We start from the raw sequence: 15263 nt of genomic DNA on the forward strand, positions 1-15263 counted from the left end.
GATTAATACATTCTTCAACCTTGGTTGACTTCTGCATCCCTTCCTTGTTCTAATCATTTGCTTTCTTATGCTCTTCATTTAGGTTTTCCAAATGAGCCTGCTGCTGTCATTGCCCTAGATACGATCAAGGAATGGCTGGCCAAGAATCACCAGGAGGTAAGATGACCTACACAATGAACATTCCAGACAAATGTAATTTGATCCTCTGTTAAAGCACCAGGAGATAAACTGCATCACTATCACTCAGACGTGGTCCTTATGCCTGTGCCATCCAACTTTTCTTCACTTGGGGTTACATACGATTAAATATTTTCCTGTAATCATTTGGCTGAGGTAGATAAAACGACTGGTTCAGTGGAGATGATGAGCCAGGAGAGCAGATTTGTTGTCCCTCACTCTTCTCTTTAAGTTTTTCGGGCAGTATGGGTTGTGTGTGAGCAGGATTTTGGAATGGATTTGGTGATGATTCTTCATTCTTCTTGTGCTGCTTTCCTTAGACAACCTGCTTTGTCTTTGTTGTCAGGGGACTCTGCTATAAAACAATGTCTGTTAATAGGCTCCATCTTTATTTATAACTTGAATTTTTCCTGATTTGATTTCTAGGTATGGGACTGCCATAGGATTATATAATTGTTAACTAGAGTGTTATGACCAGGATTTTTTTTTTAACATGAAATGAAATGCTTTGATCTCCATTTCTACTCATTTATTAATGTCTATGGAATATGCTGAGACATGTTGAGTGATAAGCAAAAGAATTACTCATTTAAATAAAGCAGCAATACAGCTAAAATCCAGGTGTTTGTCGATTCACCCATCAAAACAACAAGGGGTTTCAGGCAACACCTTACATGCTTTCCTCTGGTTCTGATTTCCTTCTTTTGATAGTAATTAAATTATTATAGTGAGTTTTTCCTCCACTGTAAATTTAGCTTTCTCTTTGGGAAGGAGACAGAATATTTAGAAATGGCTGAGTATGGAAAGTGGGCTCTGAAAGTTTCCTATTGAGAATCAGCTTTGTTTTTCTGAGTATGTAAAGAAACAGCAGTGTCATTTTCTAGTTACTACAATTTCAACATTCCTTAACCAGATATAAATATTCTTAACCTCTAGTAGGAGTAAAAAGCCACATGGCCAAATATGTACATTTTGTTGTCTGCTCTTCCCTCCCCACAAATTTGAAATGTGTGTGTGTGTGTGTGTGTGTGCTGTAACTTCAACTTAGACAATACTTGCCTCAAAAAGGAAAAGAAAGACAACAGACTAATATACCCAGACTGTAAAAATGTCTTAAATCCACAACAGGCTTTTGGGGGCATTTAGGGTATGTAATTCTGCCATCACCCTCTTCTAGCAACAAAAAGCTAGATAAGATGCGCAAGTGTGGAAAGTCACAGGGATTGGTTTCAGGTCTCACAGCCATTCCTCACTTCAATGTCACTGAAGCCTGAGGAAGAAGTTGAGTTCCTTTGAAGGCACTTACTGCCCACATATGTCTTTGTCATAGAAAATGTTCCTTAGAATGATATCTTTTTAAAAAAATTATAATATGCCCTATGATTGGAAGCTGATAACACTGAATGTATACTTGTGACTTACCGTCCTTTTTGTTGAACAATAAATCTAGAATATGTAGACTGAAGAAAATTCATGTTTATCATCTTGGCCCATGATACAAGTGCCCATAAACACCTCCCATTGAGGAGCTGATGGTGAAGAGTAAAACATACTACTCATTTGTACAGCTTATTGACAAATTGTAGTGGCACATTAATCCCAGTTAAGCTATTTAAAGAGTTACTTCCTGAAAAAAATTTCTTAGTGTCTCCTACTAAATTCTTTTGCCTAGTCTCTCTTTGAGCCTATTGTAGTCAGAATTTCTTGGCCCACCAGCCCCCAAATAATGACATGGAAACTTCTTATTAATTATGAAAGCTTGGCCTTAGCTTAGGCTTTTCCCAAACTAACTCTTATAACTTAAATTAACCTGATTTATTAATCTATGTTCTGCCATGTGGCTTTTACCTCTCTCCCATTCTGTACATCTGACTTGTCCCATGTCTCACTGGCATCTTTCAGCCTCTCTTATTCTCAGAGTTCCTCTCTCTCCACAGAAGTCCCAGCTATTCTCTCTTGCCTAGCTATTGGCCATTTGTCTTTTTTTTTAAAACCAGTCAGAAGGCGCCTTTGGTAGAGACACATCTCTACAGTGTATAAAAAGATTATCCCACAAAAGCCTGTTTCTTGCTTTCATATCATTTCTGTGTATATATCTTAGGCATTGTAGAAAATTTAGGACATTTTGATTGGGTAACACATTAGTCATGGCAACAGTAAATATATCTTGTGTTGATTACCTTTTAAGAACTCCTTGTTTTAATATGTACTAAAGAGTGTCAGCTAGTTAATTTGGATACATCAGGTTTTACTAAATAAATAAATTATAAGTGGACTTCTGCATATGTGTGACAGTTATGTAGCTCGTCTTCTTGAGGGACTTCTAACAGTGGCAGCAAGGACTGTTTCTGACTTTTTTGCCTGTTTTTGGAACCATATTCCTCATACTGAGTTACCTTGTCCACTCTTAATACAAGGTGAGGTGCTTAGTCTTTCTGCAGGTTGATATGCCAAGTTTTATTGATATCCATGGGAGGCCTGCCCTTTTTTGAATAGAAAGGAGGAGTAGATGGGGGTGAGGCATTACAAGGGACTGGAAGGAGAGGAGGGAGGGGAAATTGCAGTAGGGATATAAAATAAATAAATATTAAAAAACATTAAGTGGTGATTGATAGATAAAAGCTATGCAAACTGATTATTTAATAGTATTTTGATTTAAGATTTGTTTTGCTTAACCAAACAAACTAGGTTAAAGATCTGTGAACAAATATTGCTTCCAATTCACTTGTATTTTTGCTGCAGTGTTGTTTTGACATCTTGATTGTTTCAGTGAGTTATTCATTAATTCATTCATTTGATAACTATTTACTGAACTCCACTAAGCAATAGGCACATTTTGACCAGGAACAAAGCACTAACACACAAACAAATAATCCCTGTCTTTTGAATTCATAGTCTGTGAAAAGAGAAAGAGATTAAGTAAATAAAGAAATAAGACAGTCTAAAGAATTCTTTGCAAAATCAAGCATCATACCTATAAAATGGATTATGAGGAGATGTGGTTTTAGAAGCCACTGAGGCTATTCCAAGGCTATAATCTTGGAAGGAAGACTTTTATAATGAGAGGGAGTAATCTAAGCTCCACAGAGCTTTTGAAGTAAAATATTCCACGACGGGGGAACAAGAAGGCAAAAACAGAGGAAGGCAGGAGAGAACTGCTCTGGAGCAGGGGGGAAGGGATGTGATGGCTGCTGAAGGAGAATGGCAGGAATGCTGGCAGAAGGTGACTAATAGGCACTGTGTGTAACAGAAAGACTTTTGACATACTCCTAGTTCAGTGTAGTCTTCCTCAAGAGTTTGGAATGAAAGAGTAACAAATGAACTATATGATCTTTAAACAGTAAATATGGCTGCTCTTTGGAAACTATCCTTTAGAAATATCAGAGAAGGATGAAGGAGGTCAACTGAGAGACCCTTGCAGAAACTCTAGGTAAAACATGGGGAGTTTAGGATGGCAATGATAGTGTAAAAGGCAGTAGCAAGGATGGAGTTTAAGATACACTTCAAAGTTGAGGTTTTTGAAGATTGTTTTCAGTGAGTTGGCTGACTTATTCCAGAGTTACAAATCATCTCCAAGTATCAGTGTTAGAAAACAAGAATACTTTATTTGTTGTTCACATTATTTGTATGTCTTGAGTCATCAGAGGACATTGGATTCATCGGGAACCCAGACTGACAGAAATGTCACCTCATCATAGGAAATGCATAAACAAAGGAATTCTGCATACAACTTTTCCTCATAGTTTTTCCCAGTACCCAATAACTAAGTTCCAGGGAATAAGATAATAAAGTTCTTACATAATAGGAAAAATTGAATATCAGCAAAAAATGGTGATGTCTATTATAAAGGGGGATCCAATATGGTGTCCAATGTAGAACTTGACAAATGCAGAGGAGTCAGGAATGGGAACTAAATATTTGGCCTATGCTCCCAAGTAAGCTATCTATGTCCTCACTGAGATGAAGAGAAATGTTACAAGGCCTATTTACATGAAAGTATAAAGAAAGTGAGAATGGTATTACAGATAATCAAATACGAGTTTATTTTAGATATCCAACCAGTTTTTCAATATAAAATCTGTTTATTCACGCCTACAGCTCAATATAAAGCCAAGGGAGACGAGGTGAAAAGGCTGTGCAGTCAGTTTGAGATGGCTTGAAAGAAACACTCCAGCTTAGGTAGAGGAGAATTACCTTAGAAATGAACTATAGTGTATGAGAAGGAAGTCTTAGCAATTCAATGTCAGGCCCGGAGCAGGTTTGGAAGGTGACTGGAATCTCAAACCACACACACAATGAGAAGACTGGCAGTGCATTTTGTCCTCCTCATTCCAATATTTCCCTAGTTACTGTTACTTCATGATCATATTACCGTTATTATTGTTGTTCACCTAAGTTGCCACATGGCCCCAGCCTGATCCTATCTGTTCAGTCACAGTTTGGTCAGTTCTGGATGAGGCAAGGCCAGCCTTGAGCTTGGTGGGAAAGATACATGCACTGGGACTCTTGTCTGATCAAATCGCTGAAATTTTCCTTAAAAGGGGGTATATGCGTAACATGATGTGGTTCTTCCCTCCGTGGCCACTCTTCCCCTTTCCACACAAGCATATAATTCAGTGGCAACTTCTCTTAGACTCAGCTGTCACACAGTAAATGACTGATGTTGGTATATGGTTAGCGACCTTTCACAGTTTGCCATTTACTAACCCTCTTATTTCTGAACCTTTAGGGTGGATACTTTTCTGAACACAGTAGTCAGTTGGATTCTATGTCATTTCAAAAACCACTAGCAGCTGCCATGGAACAGCACTCCCATACCCAGAGGGTCCCAACTGGAGTTCTTTGGTCCATGTTCTGATCCCGTTACTCATTGGCTTAGTTTTTTTCCACATCTGAACCATGAAGGAATGGATTTCAGGACAGGCTTACAAGTACCCTGGCTGAACAAACTGTACAGTTGTGGGTGAGATGAAGCAGCATTTACAAAAACAAAAACAAAAACGCATAAAACCAAGCAACCACCACCAACAACAATAAGAACAAAAACCCCCAAACAGGTGGGGAGAATCAGACACAAAAATGTAGTGAGAGAACTAAAAACTAGAAAACTTAAAAGAACCAAAAGAAATTTTCTACTGTAAGAGCTGAGTTTTTGCTGTGAGAAGACCAGCCAGAAGCATCATCCCGCAACATAGGACACAATGGAAATACAAAGAAACAGAAAGCTTGATTGAAGCATTAACACACAGAGTAAGACGACTAGAGGTCATATCAAATGCAGATAAGAGGTGCAAGCTATGCACTAGGGCCTTCAGCTGAAATAAATGTTAGAATTTGCTAAGTTCAGAAAACTGAAGGGAAAGAATATGAATTGGCTATTTTAAAAATTGACAGCAAGTAGAATAATAACCTTTCTGGAAGTGCTCCATTTTCCTAAAGGAGTCATTTTATTATAGAGATAGGAAAGTTAAATAAAGGGATATTATGGAAATGAGCAGTGGGAATGGGGCTCGAGGTGACTGCTGTAGGGTATCATATACAGCTTCATGCATTCCTCATTTTTCATGCAACTAAAAATATCATTTCATGTGAAATCATGATTTCTCCACTCCAAAGCTCTGAGACACCCCCACTCATATTTGGAAGTTAGCTTAGGAAATGTTTTTACGGTGCCTGCTCTATTGTTGGACACCAGGGACTCATATGGCATTTGGCTATTGGTCTCTGGAGCAGTGTACCTAGTTGTAATTTTTCTATAGAAGGCAGAACAGGATGTCTTTCACTCTAAAGGCTGCAAAGGGCCTAATGCTCTGAGATATTTCCATTTTATTGGGGTCATATTCAATATTTCAAATTCCCTAAGGGAGCATGCATTTTATATCATGCAATGGATGTGTTAACTCTTTGGGGAAGTCTTCTTAGGAGACAAGGCATTTACAATATAGTCTGAGATAGACCGCTAGCTTTCCAGGGAATGTATACATTGACATCTTGAAGTTCTAATAAGATCTCAGTTGCATAGTGAGGGAATCTGAACCTCCACCAATTACAAAACCACAGAAAGGCAAACGCTTAGCATTCTAGGAAGTAGTTGTTAAAACTATGGTCATGCACAATCAGCCAGCTGGAAGGCGGTACTTCACCTGAGCCTGACCATGTGTTCATCTATGCAGACTGTGGGATATGCAATCTTTCTCTAGCTATTCCATGCAGTTTTCCTGCCTTTCTTCCTCATAATTCTACTTCTACCCAACAAACCTAGATCCTGTTCTGGAATGAGGGAGTCACTGGGGGAAACCTTTGTTTCCTTTAGTAGGTACCTAGCAAGAGTTGAAAATGAAGGACACAGGAGACACTCTTTTTAAAGCCAAAATTGGTTTTCTTCTATGTTGGAAGAAGGTAGAAGCTTTGTTGCACCACATGCACACTTTGGGGCCTCTGCCCAACACATTTTTTAACTATGTATTTTACACAAACAGATTGTCATTGAAAATGTTAAGTATCATCTCTACGTCATTTCAATTGTTTATTTTGTGCCTTCTGAGGGAAGTACAACACCTGTGATACAGCTTTTTGTCACTTTAAGTAGCATACATACAGATGTGACTTGATTAGCTGAGGTGCTGTGTAGAGGAAGCAGAATCAGCCCAAGGTATATTTAGCTCTCATTTCTACCTGAGGTTTCAGAACTTTCCTGATGTTACTCCCACTGCAGGATCTCCCAGTGGCAACTGGAGACCAAAACTGGTTTTGAGTTTATCATGAATGTCTTTTAGAAATAAAGACATTGTGTGTGTGTGTGTGTGTGTGTGTGTGTGTGTGTATACATATGTGTGCCTGTGCCTGTGTGTATGTATGTTATGCATGTGTGTGCTCCATGCAAAGCCATATGGAAGCCAGAGGAGAACATCAGCTGTCCTTTTTAGTCACTTAATCACTCTCTACTTTACCTAGAGCTTATGGGGTATGCTAGCTGGCCAGCAAACTCCAGCAACTCTCTCTCCAATCTGCACCCCACCCTCCAATGGCTAGCACTGGAGTTATGGGTATGTACGACTCAGCCCTGATTTTTAGATGACTGCTGAGAATCCAAATCTAGGTCCTCACAATTCCATAGTAAGGACACACTCACTATGATAGTGGTTTGTATTACATGGAAGTAGTTGGCTCTGTCACTTCCCTGTGCCTCCAGACATTCAGATACCCATCAAGGATTTATTCAGGAGTTGAATAAGTTCCTCCACCTTGGGAAACAGAACTTGGAATCTACAGGAGACATGCTCATCTCCTCGGCCTCCTGAACAGTATACAGGGAGTTCTCATGCTAATCTGACAAGGCGGCGGACACAGCCACTGGTTTCCTCACTACAGATCACAAAGGGACTGTGACACTTCAGCTTCTGTTGCCAAAGCCTATTTTTACCCCTGCTTGGCAGAGGTCTTGGAACATATGCAGTGTTAAAAATTGTTTGTCACTTTTGTTTTGGAATCACATTGGGGACGGGGTGCAGGGGAAGGAAGGGAGGAAGAGAAAGGGACAGAGGGAGGGAGGGAAAGAAAGAAACAGTATGATACCTGCCTTATGTTACTGACATGAAATGCCATAGGGTTGTTGTGGTTCCTAAAAGGGGGGTTTAAATAAAACGTGAAATGATGCTTACATTGATGATTGGAAAATTATATCCTTCATACTAAACTCCAGCTCCAGTGGGTGATTGTTTATGAGGAATGCAATGTACTTTCCTTTAGCTTCTGAAACGTGGGGTGTGCCCAATAGACAGAGGCCTAGAAGGAACAAGTAATGTATTCAGAATTCCCTTCTGCCAATGACTTCATTTTAGTATCAATGATCAACCCATCATATCAGCACAAAAAAGAAGGAGTTTACGTCATTACAGAGAGAACCTAAAAATAAAACACTGTGTACAGGAGGTGGGAATATGTTTGAATAGGGAAGGGAGATTCCTATATAGGGTTCTAAAAAGAGTTCTAGGAGATCTAGAATAGGTACGTAAAAAGGTATTCTTAAAGGAGGGAAAACAATATGTCCTATAGCCTGTGTATGCTGGTTGGGTTTTTGTTGTTTTTTTGCTAACTTGACATAAGCTATAGTCATTTGTGAAGAAGGAACCTTAGCTAAGAAAATGCCTTTGTCAGACTGGCCTGTGACCAAATCTATGGGGCCTTTTCTTGATTAATAATTGATATGGAAGTGCTCTGCCCATGGTAGATGGGGCCATCCCTGGAGAGGTGGTCCTGGTTTGTAAAAGAAAGCAAACTGAGCAAAACAAGGGGAGCAAGCCAGTAAGCAGCATTCCTCAATAGCTTCTGCTTTGGTTTCTGCCTTAAGTTTCTGCTCTCGGTGATGGACAGCTAGGGTCTGTAACATACACTATTACATATTTATAAAAGACTCTTTAAGGAAGTCATTTCCGTAACTAGTTTTGCAAGTGTGGTAGCTCAAAGTAAAATAAATTCCTATTTCATGCCATGATATGAACCTGCTTCCATGGCTAGTGATGATTTTTCTAGGATTGCCCAGACAGCTGGACTTAGGAATGGAACTCCAAATAGATGAGTTAGAATCTTTCACTGGAATTTCTCTGCCACTTGGAGTTGGGAAAGGAGAAGAATGAGGAAGGTTGGAGGTGCAGGGCATAAGCGGTACAAGCTGCCATGCTCCCTGCCATTTGGCAGGTGGCCTGCTTTGGGAAGATCATTTGCTGAGGATGTCACAGATTGTTGGACAGCTGGCCCTGGAGTCCATTCTGTTGACTTGTGTAAAAAAATCAAAACTGAGGTAAAATGAAGTGTCTTATAGAAAAAATGAATGGTCAGCCACATTTTAGTTTTAACAACTCAAGACATTCTTAAGTTAGGGTACAAAACTCAAAATAGATTGATTGGAGAAGGATGAGAATCATTTGGAGGATTTCTTTTAAAGCACATATTTTAAATTGTTTATTTAACTTCCATTAAAGCACTTCTGCTTTAATACCACTGATTTTCTATCATTACTGACACATATTAATCAGAGAATCCCACAGGATTCATTGTGCTTTTCTAGGTAGTAATCTACTGATCACCTCTGTATCCTCTTACCCTCTCCCCTCTCTCCCAGTTAGCTTTCCTTCTCACTTCCTTCACTGTCCCTGACAGCACTCTTCCAGTTTCACCTAAGCACTGATTTTGGTGGAATAAATCATACCCTTGAAGTGCTTACATTAGAAAAAACAAATAATTGAGTATCATTGTCCTACACAAATGAAGAAGAATACTCTTGAAAAACAAAACAAAACAAAACAAAAAAAATGTCTTTTGATACTTCTCTTCTTGCAGGAGGAAAAGCTAAAGATCCCAGTTAGTTTCTGATGACTGTGTTTTCCTCCTTTGTTGTAACCCCAAGATAGGAAACATGTTTTAATGGAAGCCAGGACTAAAGTAGAGGACTACATGGACTATGGAACATGTGACATAGAGACTTTCTATAATTAGACTATAAAGTACAGGTTTTAAAAACAAAGCGCCGGGCGGTGGTGGCGCACGCCTTTAATCCCAGCACTCGGGAGGCAGAGCCAGGCGGATCTCTGTGAGTTCGAGGCCAGCCTGGGCTACCAAGTGAGTCCCAGGAAAGGCGCAAAGCTACACAGAGAAACCCTGTCTCGAAAAACCAAAAAAAAAAAAAATAAATAAAAAAAAAAAAATAAAAACAAAGCAAAATGTTTGCACAAATGACATGGTTAGGATATTTCTAGGGCTGGGACTACTGAGTTGGAAAGAGAATGGGTCTCTTTGCAAAATTTGCCTAAGAAATCTACAAGATTATGGGGCAGAAAGCAAACAGGATCATATGCATGAGGTTATCAATATCAGAAACATGCAACAGCTCTTTCTTTAAAAATAAGTCTTCTTTAGTTCTTTGAGAGTTCCACACACTATATCTTGAGCATATTCACCCCTCAATTCTCTCTGGATTTTCCCTACACACTTCATTTCCTTTTTTTTTTTTTTAAAAAAAAAATGCCTCATGACCAATTGTGTTCAAGTATTCTCGTATATGTTGCCTTCCACTGGAGTATGGTAGACACACCAGTGTGCTCAGAGAAAATTGTCTCTCCCGAAGAGAGGGATTGTACACCCAATTCCCATTTCCATACTGGAGTTTGGTCTGGCTTGGGATTGTATTTGTTTTGTACATCTACTGTAACTATGCATAACTGTTCTTCTATGTCCAAAAGACATGTCCCTTATATATCCACTGCCTCTGGCTCTTCCACAATGATCATGAACCTTGGAAGGAGGAGACTACTGCTTTTTTATGAACCAAGATGGAAATTGTGGCTCTCTGAAGTAGAATATGTAGAATAGTTATGATTTAATTGTACTCACCACTAGTTATTCATATTTCAAACAGGAGTTAGGTATATAGATTAGAATAAACTGGAAATTGAAAAAGAGGATTCACATTGTATTCTCTTATTCCCTTAAACAATTTTAGACAATTATCTACATCTTTCTGAACTCAGTTTCATAGTCTGTAAAATAGGGAGGGCGGGCTATGCCCCTCCCAGTTCAGGATTGATATATGTCTTCTGGAGCAGGCCCACTGACACAGCCATATTTTTATTGCCTGTGTCATTATAACACAATCTGACCTATGGATCTTTCATCTGCTTGATTCTCCAAGCATCTCAGGTGACAAGAAACATCCAGCAACATTTGCACATCATACCTGTGTGTCTTAAAGATGGCCACTGACTCAAATATGGGTTTGTCTTTAGAGTGAGCACCAACAACCTTGACCTATTTAGTGCAGGAGGAGAGAATACTATGTTGATTTTCTGTAATTGATCTGGATTACATGGCAGTTTGAAAATAGCCAACTTTTAAAGCTCCTTGTGAAATTAAATGTGCTGATTATCCAAATGATGTGATATTTTTATAAATAGAAAATAAAGCTCTGAGCATGCAGTTAGATCTACATTAGACACAGATGAAAACTACACTGGGAGGTCCTAGTGAAGGACATTTGAAACACCTTCTCTAAAAGCCAGAAGCATGTGCCTTTCCTACCTTTTTTAACAGGTAAAAGGAAAAAGAACTCTTCCCCTTGCCATGTAGTAGTTGAGCAGGACTCCTGCTATCTTGATTGAAGGGAAAAACTTCAGATTTGTCCTTGTCATCTAGTTCATCCCAGAGAGGAACAAAGATAGGACTTTCCCATCAGTGTAGAATTGAATGATTTACTCTTACTGGCAAGGGTCTCATCCAGGACCTGGCTTCAGAAAGAATCTACAATTAATGCTGGAACTCTCTCCATTTTCTTCACTCTGGTCAGAGCAAGGAGGATTCCTAGAGAACTGACTTCTTTTGATGATGACATTTCTGCTTTCTATACTATGAAGTTCAAATATGTCTGGCAAAGCAATGCTTCTTCAATTCCTTGGCTCAACATACTAGAAGAAATTTCACAAGAGTATGGATCTATAACCATACTGTATTGGAGGATGTCATGGTGAGTCCAGGGACAGAAGGGCTCACTCAGTAACATATTCCCTGTCAGTCAGATTCTGTTGTCTTTATTTCAATCTGTAACCTCCTTAAAAGTCCACACCAAAATCCTGAGTCTGTTTGTGAGACAATCATTCTTTATCACTAAGCAGATAATAGGAGAAATGGGGTCTACAGTTATGACAAGTTTCTAAAATCTGATCAAAATGTGGTGTCCACATCTGTAATCCCAGATTTGAAGACCCAGAAGGATAAGAGAGAACATAAACAATTAGAATCTGATACTTGTTTTAAACTTGGTTTTGTAGAAGGGGTATCAGCCCTGTGGCATGTAGGCTACTGGGCACTGGAGCCTTTGATAGACAATGTTGGAGAGGTATTGTGTGTGCATGCATTGGACACTCTTTAAAAAGAGACAGAGATAACAAGTTAACTTATATGTTATAGTTTACTTTCAGTTCACACGATAAACTTGTCTATAAATGCACACATAAATTCCCCTTTCTCCCAGCTGCTCAAATTCTCACGTGGCACTGTTTAGCTTAAAGAAACAGAGGTGCCATGCTAGAATGTAAAAATGCTATTTCTCTTATATTCTATCAGTTGTAGGATGAAAACTTCATCCTTTTTTTTTTTTTTTTTCAAAAGAGGCTTATAAAAACCTGCAGCAATTTCTCCCAAAGCTGATGGAAACTGGATTTATTAGACTTATTGGGAGACACTGTCACTTTCCAAGAGAGTTCCCTCTGAAAGGATTTTAAAGAAAACATTAAATGTTCACTTTATGTGTTGACTTTAGAGCCTGAATATGGCATAAGAATAATTCAGCTGCTTTTATTTTGTAATAAATATTGACTGTTTCTGGCCAGCAGATCTCTCCTAGTGGTCCTGTTTTTCCTACTAGTTATACAGATTACACAATAAAATACTCCACTAATGACCCGGGAAGCTCATCTATTCAGTGGGACATTGTTCTGGGAATAAGGCTATTCTGAGAGAGATGTTGCATACAACCGTTTGGTCCTGTTTCTTCTCTGCAAAATAAGATGAAAGACACCTAAAGGAAGTGATTATAAATCAAATAGTGGTCCATACCCAAAGTCTGCTGCATCAACATTTGTGGGAGAATAGCTTCCTGTATTTTTTTAATTACTCAGTTCCCACTTGAAGAGGATTAAATCAGTTAATCTTAAGAATTTTTCCAGATACAATGTATGAGGGTAAAAGATCATATTCATTCTCCTCAGTGTGGGAACTGTGAGAGTAGATCTGCCTCTGAAAAGGCATATGTTAAGCCTTAGAATAAGAAAGTAGGAGCCTGGGACTAGGGTGCAGCCTAGACAGCAGAGGGTCTGATACTCTTTTGCTACTAAGGGGGTGCTTCCTTCTTTAACCCCATAGCATCTTTGGCATATGTTGGCATGTGAATAAGTCAGACGATATCTATGAAAAAGGCATAATCTCAGCTCCCAGTAAATATCCATAGGAGTTGCCATAATGCTTTCTGTCACACTCTGTATATATTTATTAGGAGGCCCTTTCCTTTCTTTTGTAAAACACTTCTGCACATATTCAATGTCATGCTAATAAACATTGTCTCTGCATATGTTCTTAGGTGTCTCATTGCAAGAGATGCATTTAATAGTTTAGGAAAAAGTACCAGCATATACAGTAGGCTCATTCCTTGAGTAATTAGAGCAGGCAGCTTTTAAACTAAAGTCTACAAGTCTACCTCTTGGCTCTTGTATGTTTATATTGTTCCTAGAAATAAAACACTCAGTCAGATACAGCGAGTTAATCTTCCCTGGACTGAAGGTACTTTTGGCTTGGGGCAATATGAATTTTTTGCTTGGTTTTGGGTTGTCCTTCCCGGATCCTGTTTATGCCACCCACCTGTGGATCAGGCCCTGGGCCTGGAGATATGTGTCACATACAACATTCCCAGAATCTTCTGCCACTGATTTGATTACATTCCTTTAAAGTCTTTGACAAGGAAACCGTGTGTTGAAACTCACTGCAGAAAACACTAGGCATGGCAGGATTTTTCTGATGTTCAGAATTTTGCTCTGAAAACAATTAGACCCTGATGGGTGTGTGTTTGACAGACCAAATTGAGCTACAAATGACCTGGGCGTGCCTCAGCTCAGTGCAGGGCAGCTTAGGAATGTATTAGGCCAAGTAATCATCTCATATGTTTTTCCCTTGGGTTCAGTGACATCTACAGAGTTCATTTTTCTAAGGAGTTTTACTATCTACAAATTTAAACTCGGGGGAAATGGGATCCACATGTTCTTGATTCATTCACCCTAACTCATCAAAACACTCTTTCCTTTCTAAGTTATTAGATGTCTTCTGAGGATTTCAACTGGTATATTTTGTAAATTCTTTTAAGCCTTTTTGTCTGGAGGCAGGAAATGGCCATTTGCCAGCAGTAAGTGAAGCCCCCAGCTAGTCACGTTTTGTTAAGGAGAAACGGGAAAAGGAAAATGAATTCCCTGTGTGCTAAGTATGGTGGGTAAAAGGTTCTTCACAGGATGGGGATAATGTATCTTCTGAAGTGTATATTTATTAAATATGTGATTAAAGAAACATTGTGAGACTGTTGCAGCAGGTACAAGATTTAAACGCCCCTCTGCCCATACATCATGACTTTACCTGTGAAACTCTTAGGTGCTGTTGCCTTAACACTGGTTCAGAATCCTGAAATTAAAACCATGTGGACATAAAGCTTCTTCAGTGTGTGTGTGTGTGTGTATGTGTGTGTGTGTGTGTGTGTGTGTGTATGTATGTGTGCATATGTGTCTATGTGTATATATATGTGTGTGTATATACATGCATGTGAGTGTATGAGAGAGAGAGACAGAGAGAGAGAGAGAGACAGAGAGAGAGAGAGAGACAGAGAGAGAGAGAGACAGAGAGAGAGAGAGAGAGATCTGATCCAAGTTCCATGTTCTATGATTTGCATGTTTATCTGTATTGAACTCAAAACATAGAATATAATGTGGTCTCCTACTCCACTGACAGTATAGTACACCTTTTCTCTACTTACAAAAGGCAAGGATAACCATTTTGAAAACAAAGCAAGTTGAACTTGGTCTTTTAATAATAAAAAAATAAGTAAAAACAAGCCATATGTTTTCTTTGTCTCAACATCTCACTCACAGTATCAAGTGAGGTTAGCAACTCACTTGGGTTGTCTCATCTACTTGTGACAAAAATCCTATGTGATAGTCATTGTAATTGTTTTTACAGATAAGGCAAATAAGAACACTGAAGCGTAAAAGAAATAAATAAAATACCAAAGGTCACTTGGCAAAGAAATGATAGCTTAGACTTTAACTCAGAAATCCCAGCTTTTGGATGAGCCTCAAAACCTCCTCTTCTCCCACAGTGGTGAAAGCAGAGTACTGTGTTATGGTTCTTTATAAACACACGAGGCTCACCACAGTTGGATTCTCATTTCTTCTGTCATGATCCCAAGGGTCCCTCCATGATATTGCATATATGATGTGTGTGTGTATGTGTGTGTGTGTGTGTGTGTGTGTGTGTGTGTGTGTGTGTGTGTGTGTGTGTGT

At 39.0% G+C, this 15263-nt stretch overlaps 1 protein-coding gene across 3 annotated transcripts in view; it reads left to right on the forward strand.

Annotated features, from left to right (window-relative positions):
- Macrod2 (mono-ADP ribosylhydrolase 2) overlaps window positions 1-15263 on the forward strand; it is a 1966896-nt gene that overhangs the window by 1425713 nt on the left and 525920 nt on the right. For all 3 annotated transcript variants that reach the window (XM_052726012.1, XM_052726011.1, XM_052726010.1), the window contains one exon: window positions 83-156. In XM_052726012.1, the coding sequence (XP_052581972.1) occupies window positions 83-156 (74 nt within the window). The remainder of the gene's footprint in view (window positions 1-82; window positions 157-15263) is intronic.

This window comes from Peromyscus californicus, unplaced genomic scaffold (genome assembly GCF_007827085.1).
Source record: "Peromyscus californicus insignis strain IS unplaced genomic scaffold, ASM782708v3 Scaffold_7__1_contigs__length_154581171, whole genome shotgun sequence".
In the NCBI taxonomy this organism is placed as follows: Eukaryota; Metazoa; Chordata; class Mammalia; order Rodentia; family Cricetidae; genus Peromyscus; species Peromyscus californicus.